At 38.9% G+C, this 21,759-nt stretch overlaps 2 protein-coding genes across 3 annotated transcripts in view; both read right to left on the bottom strand.

Annotated features, from left to right (window-relative positions):
- Positions 1-588: 588 nt before the first annotated feature.
- Positions 589-8,788, bottom strand: LOC109105404 (zinc finger protein 521-like). 2 transcript variants are annotated; one of them, XM_042740981.1, is made up of 2 exons: positions 8,629-8,788; positions 589-4,587 (listed from the first exon to the last, which is right to left on the bottom strand). In XM_042740981.1, the coding sequence occupies exon 2, from the start codon at positions 4,505-4,507 to the stop codon at positions 692-694; it is 3,816 nt and encodes a 1,271-aa protein (XP_042596915.1). In that variant the 5' UTR covers positions 4,508-4,587; positions 8,629-8,788; the 3' UTR covers positions 589-691. The 2 variants fall into 2 exon arrangements, with proteins under 2 accessions (XP_042596915.1, XP_042596916.1); XM_042740982.1 differs by lacking the exon at positions 8,629-8,788 and adding an exon at positions 8,485-8,542.
- A 2,698-nt stretch (positions 8,789-11,486) lies between these two features.
- LOC109073010 overlaps positions 11,487-21,759 on the bottom strand; it is a 29,362-nt gene continuing 19,089 nt past the window's right edge. The window contains exons 3-4 of the mRNA XM_042740979.1: positions 20,642-20,695; positions 11,487-20,559 (exon numbers count right to left, since the gene is read on the bottom strand). Of these exons, the coding sequence (XP_042596913.1) occupies positions 12,296-20,521 (8,226 nt within the window). The 5' untranslated portion in view covers positions 20,522-20,559; positions 20,642-20,695 and the 3' untranslated portion in view covers positions 11,487-12,295. The remainder of the gene's footprint in view (positions 20,560-20,641; positions 20,696-21,759) is intronic.

Raw genomic sequence — 21,759 nt, 5'->3', positions numbered from 1 at the left:
TTTATCCCCGAGGTTTTGTATCAGATGCAAATTTAACATTGTTGACTGAGGACTCTGCCTAAAGCAGTTGATGTATTTATTTGTTCAGTTCTCCATCAGATATACTACTTCATCAGCTCACCAAATCAGTCTTTATCATTTAGATGTGTCCAGCAAGTTTCACTATTACTAGTAACATTCAGTATAAAACCCTCAAGAGTTCAATCTTATATGAACATGTGTGCATGACCACACCTGTTATTGGTTTATTGGAGACTTAGAAAGATGTCACTATTGTTTTTATTGATGCAATGTAGGACATGTTTACATCAAAATGTATTTACAGTACACTAATACACATTGGCTACCTTAAAAACAGCTATGAACTGTTCTATTTTACATTTATACAGTGCATTCGCCAAAAACCTTTGTTTGTTTGGGGGAAAAATAATCTGTATTTAATAGATGAATTAAATTAAGGCAACATCAATGAAATACAGAGGAAGCTGAACAATGTATTAACAAGACAAAAAAAAACTGTTACACTACTGTTCAGATATGAAACTTTAACTATTCAAAATTATTTTTACTACTAAATGGTATAATGTACTCAACAGGTGCTGCCTTATGACTTCTTTTTCAACATTTTTATTGCATATACAGCAATAAAGGCAAGCAGCAGATCCACCTTTAATGAATGCATAAACACCGTTCACAGGAAAGGTATCGGTTTCTCCTCTAGAACATCTTCTGTGTCATTATTTGTTGTTGGTGGTTGTGATTGTGTTGGTGGTGGTGGTGTTTCAGGCACTGGCCCTAATATGCGATGAACTCTCCTCCTATGATTTCTAAGGGACACTGCGTCAGGATAGCTGCGCTGGCAAATCTGACACTTATATAGATGGTGTTGAGTCACTCCCCTTGACAGCTCATGACCTTCCACTATATGATGGACCCTCCTTCTGTGGTTTCGGAGGGACTGTTCATCTGGATAGCTGCATGGGCAAATGTGACACTGAAACTGACTGAGAGTGATGTTTTGCTCAGTTCCCTTTGATGGCAGAAACACACCACCCACAATATGATGCACTCTTCTTCTGTGGTTTTTCAAAGATTTTATGTTAGGATAGGAGCGGTCACATATCTGACATTGAAACGGTCCAGAACGGACCGGATCTACGGTACTCCGATTAGTTTGTTTCGGCTGTTTAGGCCGATGAACTTTCCTCAAGTGATCCTTCAGGGACTGAAGCTTTGGATAGTAGCGAAGACAAATGTGACACTGAAAAGGAGTAGATGGACTGGTTTGTGCACCTGCTTGATGCAACTGTTGTTGTGCATCCTCCGCTGGCCTCATTCCGCTGTTGAGTCGATGAACGTTTCTTTTATGCTCCTCGAGTGCCTGAGGGGTTGGAAAGTTCTGGTCACAAATCTGACATGTTAAGACAGACTGCCTGCTGTGTGAGACCAGGTGTCTCTTGAGCCCATCTAGACAACTGAACCAACGCACACACACCGGGCACCGAATCGGTTTAAAAGCGGGTTTGCAGGTATTGCTTTGAATGTGAACTTTAAGCATCAGTGGGCTTTGGAATGTTGTACCACAACGAGAGCAGGTGTGTTTCTTCTGACCTGCAGTTTCACCAGTACAACGCAACCGTATGTGTCTTAACAAGTTTCTGCGGAGACTGAAGTTCTTTTTGCATTTATGGCAAGTCAGAGCCTCAGGAAATGGCCTGTTGTTCAAATGTTGAGGTGCCAAGAGTCCAGGCAGTTGGGCTTTTATGTTACGCTCTGAAAAACCTGGCGACTGTTGCGGACGAGTCAGAGCGCGGGATGGTAGCGCGTGGGAAAATGAATGAGGTTGCTGCTGGGCAGCTCTTTGTTCACTTGGAGAGCTTTGAGATTGGTGCAACTGCTGATGTGCCTCAAAATCCATCCACGACTGCAGGCTCTCACCACAGTGTGGACAAATATAGGACTCCTGCGCATGCTGTTGCAGATGTTCGAAGAGAAGTCGAGGGCAAGTGAACGAGGCTCCGCATTCGCACGTCACTCTTCTTGGGAGCACAGATGGAAGTGACATGATCCCCCAGTTTCTGTTACTGCTAGTATTCGGAGTGCTTTCTTGTCGGACTGCTTGGTTTTCTGTAGATGGTGACAGGACGAATAAGTTTTCCTGAGATACAGGAGTTTTAGGCTCCACGGTTCTGTTACTTACTACTGAATCATTGTTTGTTGCAGGATGGCACTTCTTTCGATGCATATTCATATTGTCTTTGCGGCTAAAGAACTTACCACACTGAGGACATGGAAACCTTTTAATCGGCCCAGCCGTATTGGATGATGTAAAATTTTGCTGCTTTAACTCTCTTGCCTCACACATCCTCAAGTGCTCCTTTAGAGTAAACAGGCGGGAATAGCTTCTCTGGCACCCGTTGCAAACAAACCTCTTCAAGCCTTTGTTAGTCACATGCACCTGAAAGCCATTACTAGGTAATGCTGACTTCATTTCCTTGTCCTCATGAGGCTCTACAATGACAACATCCTCAGCTTCATCACAGTCATCTCCAACCACATCTGTCAAATCGTCCTCATCCGAGTCCTTTTGATCCACATCTATTAGTACATCAATTTCAGCATCTTCCAAAGGCATGGTCCACTGCTTTTCAACCAATTTATCGGTTTCCTCTTGTTTTACTTCAACTATGTTGGCTGGTACTTCAACAGAGTTTTTAGTTGGTTTGGAGTTAGAAACACTGGCAAAGACTGATTCAAGGGTTTTTGGGGGATTTAACTGGTCCTTCAGCTGCATCTTCAGCCCAGTCTGATCTTTCTTGCCGATAGGAAATTCTGTGTTCTGTTCCTCAATCTTTATCGACTCTGTGCCTACGCCAATATCTATATGCTGTGTTGACATTTGATTTGTTTTCGAGTTTAGGACAGCTCTATTGCACTCCTCCAAATTTTGAAGTTTGACATTACCGCTGGTGCCTACAGTGGTCAGCAATTTCAGAGAAGCTTTACATGGACAGTTGTGCTTTTTGAGGCTGCGCATGCGTGTGTAGCCACGCTTGCATAAAGAACAGTAGAACATTTTTTCTGCCTGTTGAGCTGTAGGGCTGACTGGTTTCAGAGACATTTTTCCCATCAAAGGTTCATGTTTTCTAGAAAATCCATCATAGCAGACATGGCTTTCTGGGACGGAGATTACGGTTATCACAAATTGTTGACAACAAAGACAAAATTTAACTCTTTCTTTTTTATGCAGGGCATGATGCATTATCAAGGTGTCTACGTCTTGGAAAACCCTACGACACAGTCTGCACTGATGTCTGCCTTCCACATTGTCCCGGCCAAAAAGTTTTTGACGAGTCTCAAGAACCACCACAGGACAGAGAGTTTGTGTCACAGATATAATCTTGCTCTTCTTAGGCAACATCTTTGCAGTTTTCACACCGACCACTGTGTTGTCTTTTTTTATCTTTGATTGATTCTCCAGTGGCTTGGGTTTTGGTATTGTCAAGGTGATTGCAGGTTGCATTGGTGCTCTCGGTGAAGCTTTTCTGGGGGGCAAGTTCCTCTGTTTCATTTGGACGGGTTGTCTATGACTCATGTAAGCAGATGCTAGCATCTTCAGGATTGAATTCTTATTAAATGCAGCTGAATCTTCACTAGATTCTGGTGATTTCTCATTGTCTTGCACAGAATGGTTTACCACTTTGGAGGTTATTAAAGCATCACTGTCTTGCTCAGGTAACTGCACTTGCTCTTCGACCACAGGGTGGGATTCAGATGGCTTCAAGATGTTGCTGTCCATGTCTGCAGATTCGTTGCCGTCCATGTCTGCAGATTCGTTGCTGTCCATGTCTGCAAATTTGTTGCCGTTCATGTCTGCAGATTTGTTGCTGTCCATGTCTGCAGATTCATTGGATTTGTTCATGCCGTCAGATTCGTTGCCGTCCATGTCTGCAGATTCGTTGCCGTTCATGTCTGCAGATTTGTTGCTGTCCATGTCTGCAGATTCATTGGATTTGTTCTCCTTGATGTCAGTGTTTGAAGTAGGTGGACTTTTTGCAAGGGGTTTTTCATTGGAAGGGGATGGTGAAAGACTGTGAAAAACTTGGTCTGAGACAGGACGGCTGGAGTCTGTTTTGCTATCTGGCACAACAGGAATACTCTCCAAATCTGATTTGACCTTGTCTTCTGACCCATGTTGTTTTTTGTGGTGTTCAAGAGCTGTAAGTTCACTAAACTCCTCGCCACAGTCACATATGTAGGTGTGGACTGGAGATGCTTGAGTGGGCGACATTGCACAGTGGTGTTTTTCAAGGAGATCTTTGCTTGCAAATAAGCTTCCACAGCTGACACAAGTAGGTAGTGCTGAATCTGGCTGTGGAGAGATATCACTTGCATGAGACGCTTGGTGCACCAGGAGTGATGCCAAATTATGAAAAGTAGCTGAGCATGCCACACAGCTGTATGTTTTAGGACTTCCAGTAGACATTGTTTCTTGAAGTCCAAGCATTTTGTAGGCACCAGATGATTCCTCTGCCAATATTAAATTTAAGAAGCTTTACCAACGTTTTTGTTATTGTTTAGTATCTCCTAAAAAGAAAGCAGACAAACAACATTAGTGGCATAGCACTAATGTTTTAAATTCAGAAATAAATCATGAAATGTTATATTTACATATGCTGTCATGTTTAGGGCTCTATGAGCACTCTCAGGTAAGTTAAAATAAAAATTAATTAACAGTGTAATTAGATTTCTGTACTAATTACTTTCTTTAAAAAGTAATGCATTACTTATTACTAATTACGTTTTAAATCCCATATCAGCCTCGACCAATACAATAGAAGGACAGGCATAAAAACTGCTCTTTTAATTCTTTCAAATAAATAATATAAAATTTGATTACATTATATTTAGTAATTTAGCAGATTATTTTATCCAAAGCGACTTACAAATGAGGACAACAGAAGCAATTAATATCAACAAAAGAGCAATGATATGCAAGTGCTAGATAGAAATATAATTATGTAGAACAAAGTAGATATATATTTTTATAATAGATTATATATTTAATAGTTAGAGAACAGATAGAAAAGAAAAAGAAATTGTAAAATAAATAAAAAGAACAGAATTAGAATAGAGAGTGCTAGAGGGTCAAATAAAGATGGAAGAGATGTGTTTTTAGCCGATTCTTGAAGATGGCTAAGGACTCAGCTGCTCGGATTATGAACTAACCAAAGTATTTCATAGGAGAAAGTTATGTTAAAACATACATTTTAACATTAAAAATGTTGATGGTCAATCTATTATTATTAGGGGCCAAGCACCGAAGGTGCGTAGGCACCTATTGTATCCGTTGGCGTTATTCTTCTTCTTCTTCTTCTTCTTCTTCTTCCGCCGCAAGTCTATGGCAGCCCATAGAAACGATTGCGGGAAAGTTGTATAATTTGGCACACTGATAGAGGACAATCCCAGCATTAAACTATAGCAAATTTGAAGTCTCTAACTCTAACTCTCTAGCGCCACCACTTGTCCAAAGTTTCAAATATTTTTTATGCTTATAACTATTGAACCGTAAGCCACAAAAAGAAAAATTCTTTTTTCCTCTGAATCCTTGGCTGAGGCCAAGTCGAATGAACCCTGAAATTCAAAAATCGCAAGGTTTAGTTTTTTTGCTATTTTCAATTGTTCGTAAAACCTACTTTTTCGAACTCGTCCTAGACGGTTAGTCCGATTTTCAAAAAGCAGATCATCTTCAGACGATGCCGGCAAAAAGTTATGGAATTCAAGTTGATTTGTCCAACCGTTCTTTAATACCACGCGAACAAATTCTACAAAAAGCACGCAAAAATGCTTGTGATGCTATAACTCCGCAACGGTTTGGCGTATTGAGACCAAACTTGGTGTGTGTTATAACAAGCATGACCTGAGACTACCTGCAGTGTTCCGACGCAGCGCCCCCTAGTGGTCAGGAGATATGAAAAATGCATATTTTTGCTTATAACTTCTGAATGGTTTTGCCAAAAATCACAAAACTGGTCTCTTTGTATTCGGTGGGTCATGCCGAGTCAAATGATATCCAATTTTCCCGTGTCAGCCATTTTAGTTTTCGGTTTTTTTGAATTATGTTTCAAAATGCTGTATTTTTTGAACGCATTATCGTATCGTTACGAAAATAATTACAAAAATGTTTGGCTCCATGCCCTGAAGCTACTCAAAAAGTTTGGTGGAAGCGCCACCTTGTGGTCAAAAGTTATAATGAAATATCTAATATATGCTAATAACTTTTGAATAATTTAGACTATTGAAATGAAAGTCATGTCTCTATATTCTTTGGGTCATGCCGAGAACATCGATACCAATTATTCCAAAATTGGCCATACTTCCTGTCCGCCATTTTGATTCATCTTGAAAACCTACTTTTTCGAACTCCTCCTAAACCGTTAGTCCGATTTTCACCAAATTTGACTCGGATCATCTTCAGAGTGTGCTGACAAAAAGTTATGGATTTCGTGTCGATATACGAAATGGTTTTCGTTTAGCGCATCAACAAATTTGTTCGTAAGATGCCAAAATACATCTGAGGCTGTATCTCTGCAAAGCTTTGACATTTTTGCACCAAACTTTGTATGTGCCATTGTCACCTCAAACTGACCATGCCACATCAATTTGGTAACAGCGCCACCTATTGGTCAAGAGTAATAAACCATTAATTATTAATCATTAATAATTACATTTATTAAAATGCTAATAACTTTTTATTGCATTAGCCTATTGTAATAAAACTGATCTCAAAATATTCCTTGGCTTAGGCCGACAAAATAGATACCAAATATGCCAGAGTACGCTGAACTTCCTGTCCGCCATTTTGATTTATGTTGAAAACTTACTTTTTCGAACTCCTCATTAACCGTTTGTCCGATTTTCACCAAAATTGAATCACATTATCTTCAGACTGTGCTGAAAAAAAAATGTTATGATTTTGCAGTATCGATAGACAAAACCGTTTTCGCATAACATAGCGACAAATTTCAGGCATGATGCCAAAATGAGACTTCAGCCTGTATCTCTGCAATGCTTTGGCATACTGACACCAAACGTTGTGTGTGCCATTGTCACCTCACACAGAACACACCAAAATAATTTGATTACAGCACCACCTGTTGGTCAAAAGTGATAAGCCATTTAATCATATTACTAGTCCTTGTATTTATGATTTTTCAGCCATTTCAATTACAATCATCCTAAAATGGCTTCAATTACTTATTTCTGCAGTTGATCTGATGCTCTATGCCATGCTTAGCTCCTCAATTTGCCTCTGGAGTGCTTGGCCCCGTAATTGCTGCTTGCAGCTATATTTTTATATAGAATTGTTCAATAATGTATACAGTATTTAATAAATTACAGAAAAATTAAGAGTAATCCATTACTTTACTTTTTCAAGTGTAAAAGTAATCAAAATTACAGTAATTATTTAACACTGCCTATGAGTTCAGCAATGTTTCGATATAAAAGACAATTCTGTAATGCAGTCCTAAAAATGGAATTACCTTTGTACAGTGTATTTTTTTATATTTTGTAAAGTTTTGTTTTATATTTGGGAATTATTTTTATGATCATGAAAAAATTATTTTTACTTTGTTTTTTAAAAATGTTTATTCAAATAATTTATGTATACTGTAAAAAATTTTTAAATACAATAACAATGAGTTGTTTTACAGTATTATAATAATTACCATTATTATTTAAACAATAACACATAACTTATGTTGTTTAAATACTGAACATTTCTTGATTGACAATACAATAACTTATGTTGTTTAAATACTGAACATTTCTTGATTTCCATGACATTAGGGAACGTAATAATGTATTTTTTTTTCTTTTTAGTTCTTTTTGATTTTGTGTATATTCTTGATATAAAAAAAAATAAAATAAAAAAAAAAAAAAACGGAAATCTCTTCAAATCACGTATAGCATGCAACCTCTCACATACAGTACAACTGTCGGTGAGTTCATGCATATTTAAATGAGAAAACGAATTTCTCCTTAGAAAACTCAGCTAGTTTAAACAAAATTGCTACACCGCTTTCGTTTTGAAGTAAAGTGTTCAAGTAAGTTATTCGTTATACACAACCAAGGTTACAAATGTAGCAACAATAGATCGAGGCAGAAACCTGGCAAGCCTGCTCGCGCTTAGATTTTGATAGGCCTGGCCACTTACCGTGGCACTTCACTCAAATGTTTAAATAAACGCTGTTTCACAACAATTAAACCCAACACAGGGGTAATCTGCAGACTACTCGTAGATTTTAGTTTTAGTCGAAATGATAAAATGAGCGTGAATACATGCTAATAACAAGCATTGCAATGGATGCTGCAGATTTAGCACGCTCTTTCGACATAAACAGATATAATTATACAATTAGCCTGCAACATCTCAACGGTGAATTACACCTATTTAAAAAATCAAACGCGCTTTGTACCTACATCTTGGGGGATACAGTGCATGCGGAACGTCATTCGCGTGCTGCACAAGGGAATTGAATGACAAAAACAGCAGCTAAGGGCTGTATGAACGGAATAAAAACGAACCATAGAAAGTACCTCAAACAATTACTAGCTTGCACTCACCTTGGGAAAGTACGATTTGCAAACTTGCATGATTTTAATGAAAGAAGTTATTTATTTTCAACCCGAAAGGCGGTATGTATTTGGCACCCAGTTTCTTTAGAGACATGTAATTTCGCCGTTCACTATAGAGGGCAGTATCTCTGAGGCTCACTCCCATTCCTCACATGTAGGGTTTAAATATACCGCCATCAACTGGTGTGAGGGACCGGTCTACATTTTTTCTTTAAATAAAAACATTACTAATAGGTAGGTTTAATCCATCTTGGATTACTTGAGAAACACTTAAAATACTGAATAGCTATAGGTCTAGAAAATACGGTTGGTATGCCCTTCATTAAATGTCGGCAATTATAGTCAATGTTTGGACACATTTCTGATTCAATTTACACTGTTCCATATATTTGAGTGATATTTTAATAAAAACATTGAAGCTGCTGTTCAGCAGGGATGACCTACTCCTTTAACCAAGAAGCCAGCTACTTAGTTGTAACAGCAAGATTATATTTGATTCCACCATAACTATTGATGATCATGTGGTGGTTCAATAAACACATTTCTTTATTTGCTATATGGTTTACTAGAAAACAGTAAAAAGTGATTTAGCAATTATCTATATAATTATCTGTCATTTTATGTTGTAGAGCTTCCTTTATATTATACATTTATACACACAATGACAAATTGGCAACTCAAGATATATCTGGTCAGTTGACAATTTAGAAGATGATTATAGGAGGAACCATATGTAAAAGTTACTTAAATCAATCCAAAAAAAAAAAAAAAGGTAAAAACTAAAGAAACTGGTGACAGGTTTTTACTTTTAATGTATACTGTAATACCAAGACCAAATTCAATACACACTCTGAATCTTGAGCCAAATGTCTTAAGAGGCATATACTGACATCTCTTGACCTGTTAGCTGCTATAGAGTCACAATTACAAGATAAATCAAAAACTCATTAGGGGCTGCAATTAACCTAAATTAACCTAACCCAATTAACCTAATCTTAAATTCCTAATCCAGTGCCTTCATAATCATGATTGGTAATATTAAATGTCCAAAAAGCAGCATGGTCTGTTAAAAAAAAAAAAAAATATATATATATATATATATATATATATATATATATATATATATATGCACACACATTACATATCAATAAATTAGAATGTCATGGAAAAGTTCATTTATTTCAGTAATTCTCAATTTGTGAAACTCGTGTATTAAATAAATTCAATGCCCACAGACTGAAGTCTTTGGTTCTTTTAATTGTGATGATTTTGGCTCACATTTAACAAAAACCCACCAATTCACTATCTCAACAAACTAGAATGGTGATTGCCAATCAGATAATCAACTCAAAACACCTGCAAAGGTTTCCTGAGCCTTCAAAATGGTCTCTCAGTTTGGTTCACTAAGCTACACAATCATGGGGAAGACTGATGATCTGACAGTTGTCCAGAAGACAATCATTGACACCCTTCACAAGGAGGGTAAGCCACAAACATTCATTACCAAAGAAGCTGGCTGTTCACAGAGTGCTGTATCCAAGCATGTTAACAGAAAGTTGAGTGGAAGGAAAAAGTTTTTTCGAAAAAGATGCACAACCAATGAGAGAACCGCAGCCAAATGAGGATTGTCAAGCAAAATCGATTCAAGAATTTGAGAGACCTTCACAAGGAATGGACTGAGGCTGCAGCATCAAGAGCCACCGCACACAGAGGTGTCAAGGAATTTGGCTACAGTTGTCGTATTCCTCTTGTTAAGCCACTCCTGAACCACAGACAACATCAGAGGCGTCCTACCTGGGCTAAGAAGAAGAACTGGACTGTTGCCCAGTGGTCCAAAGTCCTCTTTTCAGATGAGAACAAGTTTTGTATTTCATTTGGAAACCAAGGTCCTAGAGTCTGGAGAAAGGGTGGAGAAGCTCATAGCCTAAGTTGCTTGAAGTCCATTGTTAAGTTTCCACAGGTGCAATGTCATCTGCTGGTGCATTGTGTTTTTTGAAAACCAAAGTCACTGTACCCGTTTACTAAGAAATTTTGGAGCACTTCATGCTTCCTTCAGCTGACCAGCTTTTTGAAGATGCTGATTTCATTTTCCAGCAGGATTTGGCATCTGCCCACACTGCCAAAAGCACCAAAAGTTGGTTAAATGACCATAATGTTGGTGTGATTGACTGGCCAGCAAACTCACCAGACCTAAACCCCATAGAGAATCTTTCCAGAAGGCCAACAATTCACTAAAAATGTTTTTTTTTTTTTTTTTTTTTTTTTTTTTTTTGGTTTTATGAAGTATTCTAATTTGGAGGGTGAATTGTGAATTGGTGGGTTTTGTTAAATGTGAGCCAAAATCATCATAATTAAAAGAACCAAAGACTTAAACTACTTCAGTCTGTGTGCAATGAATTTATTTAATACACAGGTTTCACAATTTGAGTTGAATTACCGAAATAAATGAACTTTTCTATGACATTCTAATTTCTTGAGATGCACCTGTATGCTTTTAAGTCTTTCTTTTTTTTTTTTCTCACTGTTTATAAGTGGTGAACCCCCTTTGGGACTACCATCTAAAATACGTTTCCGCCACCATGGAGGGGCATTTTATCACATATATACCTGACAGTGAGGTTGGTCTCCAATCATCAATACAAAATCTAATTGCCAGTATGAGAACAGTCCTGTATAACAATAGCTTATACTTTTAATAAGATTCACATCAAGTTGCTGACTGTTGACTTCATTATAAATTAGACTTTCTTAATGAAGCTATATTTAACTGGATATAAAATGTGGTTCATTATGACCAGTTACCTTAAATCATTCCATAAGTGAAAGAAACTGCTCCAACAACAAAACAGATTTAAATGTTTTTACTAGTTGAAGAAATTTTCAACATTGCAATATAAAAGTAAAACTAAACATCAGGTTTTATAGGCATATATGTCCGCACTAATGTAGATTAAAACACATACAGAATGGATACAGAATTATCAAGCCTGAAGTTTACTTTTTTTGAGGGAAGCCATTCAAGTTAGACTCCTCAAGAAAAAGGTAAATCTGGATTTTTATGTAATAACATTTTTAACTCAAAGGCATTCACAACATATATAACTACTGTGTAATAACCCCTTAACTTGCCCCTGAATTTTTACAGACAAAAAATAACAACATGGCTGGCCATTACTATGAAACATTAACATTCATCTACAGATTTCCTCTAACTTACATAAGGATATTTAAAACAAGGTCAAAAATGGAGGAATGACGCAGAATTTACTATATATCCTTGTGAACTGTACTGTGGAACATTAACATCTCCAACAACTGCATTCATGCACATATGCCTATAGTTCCATACATCATCTAGATTACATAAATTTACATCAGTCTGATTATTGTACAAAGAAAAATTAGTGAGCAGTTCACAGAACTGTAGAACAGAGCAGATTGTATGAACATTAACAGACCAATTCTGAACTAGGGTAAAACACCAATATCATATTTCAAAGTGGATAAAAGCAGTTAGGCCTATGTAAAAACAACATTGAATTGTATGTACACTTAATCTTAACAAATAACGTTCAGAAAACTGAATGATTTTGAACAACCTGCATTGCAGGAAACTGAGTCATCAGTAATAGGAAAAATGGATTGGTGACTGGGACTAAAGAGATTCTGTAGAAGCAGCACCATGAGTCCTCTGATGTTCCTCCAAAAGATTTAGAAAAGCAAAGGCTTTGTCACACTCTGTGCATTCATAGACCACTTGTCCCACATGGGTTTCTTGATGCTTTTGCAAATGAGCAAACATGGTGAAGGATTTATAGCACATATCACATCGGTATTCTCGGTTGTCCTCACTCAGGCTTTGATGTTCAGCATGTTTCCTTTTATGTTTTGCAAGATCATGTGCTGTAAGGTAGGTTCTGCTGCATATTGGGCACTGGTGTTGCCTTTTTGCATCATGCATTTTTCGGTGAGATACAAGAGCCGTTTCTGTTTTAAAGGATTCTGAGCACACTTCACACTGGTAAGGACGTTCACTGTGTATCTGCTGGTGCTGTGTAAGGTAACGTTTCTTTGTAAAGTCTTTTTTACAAACCAAGCACTTGAAAGGACGCGGATCTTCATGATGCTTTTTATGATGTTCCATTAAACTGCTATTGGAGGAGAACCGTCTTTTACAGATAGGACAAATAATGAAGTCTTCTCCAACATCAACCTCTTCCTCTTCTTCATCACCCACTTGAAAACGAGTGCATGAACTCTGCTTCTTGGAGGAAGAGACAGATGGCTCTGAATGCTGCTTTTTTGAAAAGGTCACATTTCTATTACTACAGTGGTGTTTTCGGAAAGCATCACTTCCAAGAAAGCTGTCTCCACATTCTGTGCATTCATACTGAGTAGCAGCAGTCAAATGGCATTGTTCATGTTCATCAAGGTCTTTCTTAGTGGGAAAAGTCATATTACAAACACTGCACATGTGAGAATGAACAGAGAGGTGATTTGCAAGGTCCAAAGCTTGGTAAAAACTATCTGGACATATGGGGCACTGGTAAATTTTGTCACGCTTCACAGGTTCCACACGGAACATCTTTTCACTGGTAGGAAAGTTAGTGTCCTTGGAAGCTTTTTCATTCCCATGGCTTCGTAAATGATTGAGAAAAAGGTGGTGGTGGGTGAAGCTCATGCTGCAATGATTACACTGATAAGACCGTGGTCCCGTCAACTGATGGCTGAGCTGATGCTTTTTCAGGTGTGAACCATGTAAAAAATGCTTGTTGCATTCAGGACATGAGTATGGCCGCTCTTTTGCTGGATTGCAGCCATGTTCTGAGAGCTGTTCTGGATCTGGAAATCTTACTTGACAAATTCCACAGCGATACTTGTACTGCTCAACATTACTTGTGATGGCAGGAGTCACTTGCATTGTTTGAGGTGGTTTGGGGGGAATCAATGGTGGAAGCTCTTCTTCTTGCTCTGTGTGCATCTTGCGATGCTCGGCCCGACTTGTTTTGCAGGAAAAGGTTTCATCACAAAGGTCACATGGAAAGTTTTCATCACGGTGGGTAACCATGTGCTCAGCTAATTCCGTTGAGCGTGTAAAGCTCAGGTGACACTTGGTACAGCGGTGAGGACTCTTTCTGATATGCGTTTGCTTGTGTTTGCGCAGGCTGAAGAGCGAGACAAAACCTTTACCACACATTTGACACTGAAACTCTGACTTGTGGCACCGCTGATGTTGTTGCAAGTTTGCGAGCTGAAAAAAGCACTTCCCACATTCTTCACACTCGAAGGGTTTTTCGCCAAGATGACACCTTTGATGATCCTCAAGACTTTCTGATGTTAAGAATGTTTTACCACAAACATGGCAAGGAAAGTATGGAGCTGAATCTGAGTCATTGTCACTGTCATCTTCATCTTCAAAATTTCTGGAGTCTTCATCATCGGATTCCTGACTTGCACTGCTGGAAGATTTTTTCAATTCGTTATCAGCGAGGGTTTTGATAAAATCCTCTTTGTGTTTTATTTTGCAGTGCTTCATGTATGACTTTTTTAACATATAGGTTTTGTCACATGGTTCACACCTATATATTTCAGGCTGCTCCATTCTTGCTTTCACACTAGATTCTTTTGAGTTGGGTGGTTGTGCATGCAAATGAGCCATCCTTTGGTGAATGGTCAGGGCTTTAGCAGTCAAAAACCGCATCTTACAACTGTTACAGGCAAAGGGACGACTGGGGTCATGACAAGATCTATGAATGTCCAGGTCAGATGGAAAACGAAAGCTCTTGAAACAAATTTTGCAAGTATTACTCATCTTTTCATTATGTTGCATTTTCACATGCCTTTGCAATATACCAGCTTGAGCAAAGACTTTATTGCACACATGGCATCTGTGGATGTCTGATCTGCGCTCTTGATCCTCACGGCCATGTTCCTCCAAATGACTTATGAGTCTCAGTCCATCGGTAAAACTCTGATCACACTCAGAACACTGATACTTATGAATAGACACATCTCCTTTCTCGGGATCATTTTCCTGGTCTTGATCTTTGCATGAGAATTTAGTCTGTAGTACTCCAGTTCCTGTTGTATTAGAACCCTTGTTAAATACTAGAACAGTGTCGTTTAAATCACCTACACTTTCAATCACCGATCCGTTATTTGAGATAAGTGTGTGACCTGTACATTTTCTCCTGTGTTTCTCCATTGTCTTTCTGGTCCAAAAACCAACATGACATTTTGTGCAAGAAAGTGGGTACACTCCCTTATGTATACGCATGTGCATACCCAGGCCAGTGCTCCTGGAAAACCGCATGTTGCACTGTGGGCATTTAAGAGGCTTGATAAGGTCTGTGTTTGAACACACACGTCGCTCCCGCGTATTTATCTGACTGCTGCTTTCTTGGTTCTGCCCATACCCCTCATCAACCTGCTCTTGCTTTATGACTTGCATGTGACTTGACACCAACTGCTGCTGATCCTTATTTTGGGGCTGATCAGATCTATGCTTCGCTAAAAAATGCTGCTGGAGCTGTGAGAACAATAAAAACCGGTCACTACAGTTGGCACAAGGAAAACCTTTTATCTTGGTGGGGCTTTTGTCTTTATCATTTACCTGTTGAGATGATCCGGATGATTTTGAGCTAATGACACACGTCTTCTGATGTACAGACAGTGCGTCCCGGGTAAACAGGTCACCACACTTTTCGCAAAGAATTTTTTCTTTTTCTCCCTTTCCATTGCATTTAGCCAAGTGTCGTTTCAAATAGTCTGTTCTGATGAAATGCTCTCCACAGTTGGCGCAGCCATATGGTTTTTCCCCAGTATGAAGACGTACATGTACCTTCAGTTGTCCTGATAGTTTAAAGCGTCGAGGGCAATACTCACATTGGTATTTAAATTTATTCATATAGTGCACCTGTATACGTTGCAGAAGTTTGGATGTTTCTCTGCATGGTTGGGTTTGAACATCATTCTTGGCAGACGGCACGCTTTCCTTTGAAATCTTTTTGCATCTGATTGTAAGGTTGTGCCTACTCAAAGTCTTTTTAGAACTGTAAGTTTTGCCACATCTTTTGCAGGGAAAAGGTTTATCAGTAATGTGGAGCATGGCCATATGACGCTTCAGATCACTCGGGGTGGACAACCGCTTTAAGCAAACTTTGCATTGCAATGCATCAACATCTTCCTGGGTTTTGCTTTGGGGACTTGTGCTCAAGCTGTCGAGACTCATCTTTTCAACTCGTACCTCAAGTTGTCGCTTTCCTCTGCAGCGGGCTTGGTGCAGTTTTAAATGATCATAGCGTGAGAAACAACTTTCACAAGTCTTGCACCGGTATGGCTTGACCTCTGTATGAGTGAGAATGTGGCGTCTTAGGTATCTGGCCCTCAAGAATGATTTAGTGCAAAATTTGCACTTAAATGACTCGCCATTTTCTCCAGGAACCACAGTGACCTCTTTATGATTTTTTTCTTCAACAAACATTGATTTGATTTTCTCAGATCCTCTTAAACTCTCTAATCTACGTTCCTTGAGCACACCATCACAAAAAGCTTCATGTTGCAAGTGTCGATCCTCACTGTCAAATTTCTGTCCACAATGCATGCAGGCATATGCAGTTTCCTTTGAATGAAGAGATATGTGTCTCTGGAGGAAACTGCTAGATCTGAAACATTTAAAGCATTGTGGACATTGCTGCTTAAATTTGCTCTTCTCATTTGTTCCTTTTCCCGTTTCGGTTTCAGTTTCAGTTTTGTTCTGCTTGCCCTGGCACTGCTTTTCGTGACCATTTCTGTAGTTTTTTCTAGTAAAAATTCTCCCACATTTTCTGCAAGCAGGTTTCATCTTGTCTCCATTGCAGAGTTCAACATGATCTTTAAATTTTCTTTTCCTGTAAAACTTCCCACACTTTGAACAAGGGAAAACCGTCTTGGCCAAGTGGGCTCTCTCATGGAGTTTTAAATTGTTTGGAAAACGAAATGAATGTGGGCAGTATGAGCAATTATAGACTTTGCTGGTGTTTTTTGAAGCAGTGTCTACACTAGGTTCTGTCTGTATTTGTTTGGTACTTGACGTTTTTAATGGAGGTGGTTGCTCCACTGTACATTTTATCTGATGCAATTTAAGAACTTCCTTTCTATGGAAGTGCCTGCCACAAGTTAGACAGGGAAAAGGCTTCTCACCAGTGTGAAGGCGGATGTGACGAATAAGTCCAGCACGACTTGAGAAATGGCTTTTGCAGAACTGACATTTGGATGCAGAAGGTCCAGGCATATGAGTTAAACAATGCTCGCTAAGTGCCTTTGAGTCAACGAAGGCTTCTTGACAGAGACCACATTTAAACTCCTCTTTGTAAATTTCTTCTAACTTTTGAGGTGTAGCTTGTTCCTTTGGAGGGAGAAGTTCCTTAAGTTTGCGTCTCCTCTCATGCACAGCCACATGTCGAAGCAGAAATACTGGAAACTTGAACTGCATAGGGCAATCAGGGCATTTAAGTATGCCTTTTTTTGGATGGGACTGTCTGTGTTTTAACAAATCTCCAATAGACGGCAGAACTTCCCAGCAGACTGAACACTGTACATTCCGCCTGTGCACATTTTTGTGAGCCATTAGGTGTCCATGCCTTGCAAAATTTTTACCACAGTCTAAACAGCGAAAAGGTTTGTTTCCTTTATGAAGTTGTAAGTGCTTTTTTAAGGAGTCAGGTGAAGCGAAGGCTCTTCCACAGAAGCGACAGGAGAAAGGAAGTCTTGCGTCTTTGTCATCACTTTTTTGGCTAGATGGTCTTTCCACAGCAGAGCTTGAGTTTTTCAAATCAACAGCATTACCATGTTTGTGTTTGACTGCCTTTTTGTCACGTCCAAGCAATTTATGCTTTGCTAGATGGCTGTAGTAACCAGACTTGCTAGAATACTCAGCTTGACAGAAAGTGCATTTGTACCGTGATGCCTTTTGTATGGACATAGTCAATGGTGACTCTTTGTCCTCTTCTTTGGTATTGTCAAGTTCCTCTAACTCTTTTCTGTTCTTTACCTTTCCTTTGGCTCTGTAGAGTTTAAGCTTAATGCAGGTTTGTTTAATGTGTCTATTGCGGTTGCCGGACACAGTAAACATATCTTTACACAAAGGGCATTGATACTTGTCACCAATCCTTCCTTTGCCTTTTTTCATGTATTCTTTGAGACACTGGTGACGCAAATGACGTGTCCGATTGTAGGAGTACTTGAAAATGCGAAAACAGATTGGACATTTAAACTTTGGTGGGAAGTTGCTATCTGGAACTGAAGATTTTTCATGTGGGACAATCTTTTGAGAACACTGCTCTCTTTTATGTTTGTTAAGATTCCAGGTATATTTGAATGCTTTTTCACAGTTGTCACACTTGAAGGGCTTCTCATCCGAGTGTGATCTGAGGTGTGCATTCAATTGCGCTCGGAGCCTGAAAGTCTTGCCACAAACTTGACAATGCATTCGTTCAGGTGATTGGCTTGTCTTGCACACATCCATTAGTTTCACAAAGCAATTACGAAGTTCTACATTGGAGCCAACTGTTTCAACCACGTCTGGTATGTCACTCTTTTCCTGGATTGATTCTGAATGATCTGCAGTCTGTAAAAAAGGGTCTAGTATCAAAGGTGTGCATGTTGCTTTATGCTTGTGACTTTGACATTTGTGAGCATTAGGAAAGTATAATCCACAACAGTCACATCTATGATGTGTAACAACTCTGTGCCTCAGCTCATGTTCTTTATAATAAGCTTGTCGAACAAAGGACTTGCTACAGTACCTACATATGAACTTTGCTTTCTCCTCAGTTAGCACTTTGGTATACGAGGGAGATGATTTTTTCTTGTCATTAAGTTCGACTTGTCCACAGAAGTGTTGTCCAGCCAATGTACCACCAGTGAAGTAACTTTTACAAGAGAGACAATACTGAGACTTATGGAGAGAATGCATGCAGTGGTAGTGCTCAATTAGTTCATCTACACTTCGTGTTGACTCTTGGCACTCAAAGCAATGGTATTTTTTTCCATTACAAGTTATTTTCTCAGTTGTCTTAACGAGAACGACAGGCTGCAGTTTTCTCTTTTGGGTTTTTAAATATAAAGAATCTTTGTTTGTAATGGTACCATTGCTGGTCAGAGATTTTTGCTGTTCAGGATCTAGCAAGGTCTTGGACACTTGGTCTGTATTGGTTACTGGTGGATCTTTTGGTGCATCAGTTCCCTCATCCATCATATTTTTAGATTCAACAACAGTGTGATTAAGCAGACTGCACTCATTGACTTTGTTTACATGCGGAGGTTCCGGGTTTTTCAGTTCCTCAGTGTTCTGCGCTGTACTTCTTAAACCAAAACAAGACTCAAGGAACCCAAAACTACTCCGCTCAACTTGTTCATCATCAGATGTAAAGAATTTCTGTCCTTCTACCTGAGAAGAATTTCCATGGACAGGTTTTGAGGATGTGCTTTTAGTATTGGGTTTGTTGCTTTCCAATTGACAGCCATCAATATTTTTTTTTCCAAGTTCAGATACCCCAATTGTCTCTTGAAAGTCAGGTTTTGAGGATGGGCTTTTAGGACCTGGCTGATTGCTTTCCAATTGACAGCCATCAAGAGAATCTTTTCCAATGCCAGACATCTTAATTGTTTCTTGAAAGTTGGGCTTTGATGATGTATTTTCAGGTTTGCTGCTTTCCAATTGACAGCCATCAAGAGAATCTTTTCCAATGCCAGATATCAGAACTGTTTCTTGAAAGTTGGGCTCTGAGGATGTATTTTCAGGATGTGGGTTCATTACATCTAATTGGTAATCACCAAGTGGACCTTTTCCATCACCATAAATCACAAATGTCTTTTCAAGTTCAGGCTTTGATGATGTGTTTTCAGCATCTGGGGTTGTCCTTTCCAGTTGGCAAAAACTTAGTGAATCTATGGTTGGGCAAATGTTTTCATCCCCATTAGAAGTCAATGAAGTATCAATATTTGCATCATTTGAGGCACAGTTGGAACCATCCTGAGAGGTACCAAGCTCTTTGCAGTGATCCAAAAAATATTCCAAATCACAAGTCATTTCCCTTTCCTCGGTTTGCCCATCTTTTGACAAAAGCACTGCACCATTCATACTGTCCAAACCTTGTACTTCTGTAGATGGAACTTCAGCATTTGTAAGAAGGGACCCCTCACTACAGTCACTGCCAGTATGGTTTACACTTTCATTGCTTTCACCTGTGGTCACTGGAGGTCCAGTGTCCTGGTGTTGATTGATTTCACTCATACCTGCTTCCACAATACTATGGCAGACCTCAGCAGAAGATAAGTGCATACTTGAATTCAGGTCTCCTTCCTCTGAAGGCCTACCAGCCTGGTTGCTACCCATGTTAACATCAATGGATGAACTCAAATTGAAATCAAAATTTCCTTCTGTGTCAGAGCAGCTGCTAATATCTGAATATTCGACAAGACTATTATTTGTCTCAAAGGCAGGTTCTAATATTGCCTCGTCAGAATGTGCTTCCAGTATGGATTCAACCTCTACTGAGTTAGGCAAGGGACAGGGTATCATGTTACCATTATTTTCTCCTTTATCCCCTGGCTTATCTTGTTCAAGGTCATCTGAACTCATAACATCTTGCCAAGATGATTCATAGCATGTGTTGTGCAGAGAACCAGACTCCAAGTCTTTTATGTCTGAGTCAGCAATGTCTTGCAAATCCATCATGCTTGAAAAGTTCTCCTTCTCAATTAACTCTTCTATCTCATGAGCAAAGCTTTCGTCCGATTCCACTGGCATTCCATTACAGTCCATAGTTCCAATAGAATTTTCCGGGCTCTGGTCAGATAGAATCTGTGCTTGCTGAAGTGCATTCCATGTTTGAGCCATCCTGGTCTTAAGGGCTCCAAGGGCTAATTCTCCTAACTCTGAAAGACAAATGTCCATGTGATTACCAAAAAGCACACGTTTATAAGAAAAATATGCAGTAAGAGAAAATTAAATGCTCACCACACTTATCCACTACATATCAGTGGGAACATTATAGCGGATTTGACCAAAGACCTGCATAAAGAAAAAGAAAATCCATTTTAAATATCAGCATACAAACCATAATCACTAACAAAAATCACTGTTTTCATGAACTAGTATAAATGTGCAAAAAGATCCCCATGTTCAAAGAAGAAGAAAAAAAAACGTGCACATTACTCCCAAATACAACCATGTAGTAGTACTGCAGTACCATTATGCCAAAAAAGAAATAATGTGATCTGAAGTTAAAGGAAGCATTAACTATGCAATGTAAGAGCTTGGGCAGCTGTTGCAGTTCATCTTATGATTTGCAAAAGTGAAGATTATCAGTAAAAAAAAACCTTCTATACAGTTTGCTTTAATCTCACAAAATTGCACTATGACTCTTTTTTTGTAATTTTGTAGTTGGACAAACTGAGATTTTCTCATTAAAAAGAAATAACACTCTGACAAATAATAATTAAAAAGATTCCAGTTATTTTATTGGCCAAAAGTGGCCTACTCTACATGGAGGGGTTGCTCCCTCATGTTTAGATCACATGAGGACCAGTGGTAGATGTTACTACTGCCACCATTATGAAGAATACCAAGAACAACAAAACTAAACTATATCAAATAGTGTTTTTCCAGTGCTTGAGTCAGGTGGGAAAAGAGCAGTGCTTGTTGGGGTACACAAAATGCTTGCAACAGCAAACAATGCCAGAGAGTATGGGGATGCCAGCTCGGAGGAATGAAGCAAAACATTACTCCCAGGCACCATCAAGCAAGCAGCACAGCCAGGCACCATCAAGAAACAACACCACATAATCATTTGTTGCTACCGAATCCATTTTGTGACTCACATAATAATTAAAAAGAAACATCCTTTCAGCAAATTATGCATTTTCAGGCCAAACATTGGTACACTGCAGTTCATTTCAAAGGTATTTTTCAGGGAACAAGTAATGGGTTAACAACTTAACCCAAAGCCAGAATCAGAAGTTTCTGAGAGTCAACATCTTGTGTGGAATTAAGCTTTAAGCAGTTTTACATTGCAAGCAAGCCTCAGGTTTAACAGGTCAGTTAGTAACAACAAAATGGCCATGAAGTGCCACCCA

This window comes from Cyprinus carpio, chromosome B16 (genome assembly GCF_018340385.1).
Source record: "Cyprinus carpio isolate SPL01 chromosome B16, ASM1834038v1, whole genome shotgun sequence".
Lineage (NCBI taxonomy): Eukaryota > Metazoa > Chordata > Actinopteri > Cypriniformes > Cyprinidae > Cyprinus > Cyprinus carpio.
The sequence above is the reverse complement of the archived record's forward strand: the minus strand, read 5'-3'. Positions and strand labels throughout refer to the sequence as shown.

Coding starts and splice junctions, on each gene's coding strand:
- LOC109105404 (XM_042740981.1), bottom strand. CDS start 4,507: ATGCTTGGACTTCAAGAAACAATGTCTACTGGAAGTCCTAAAACATAC.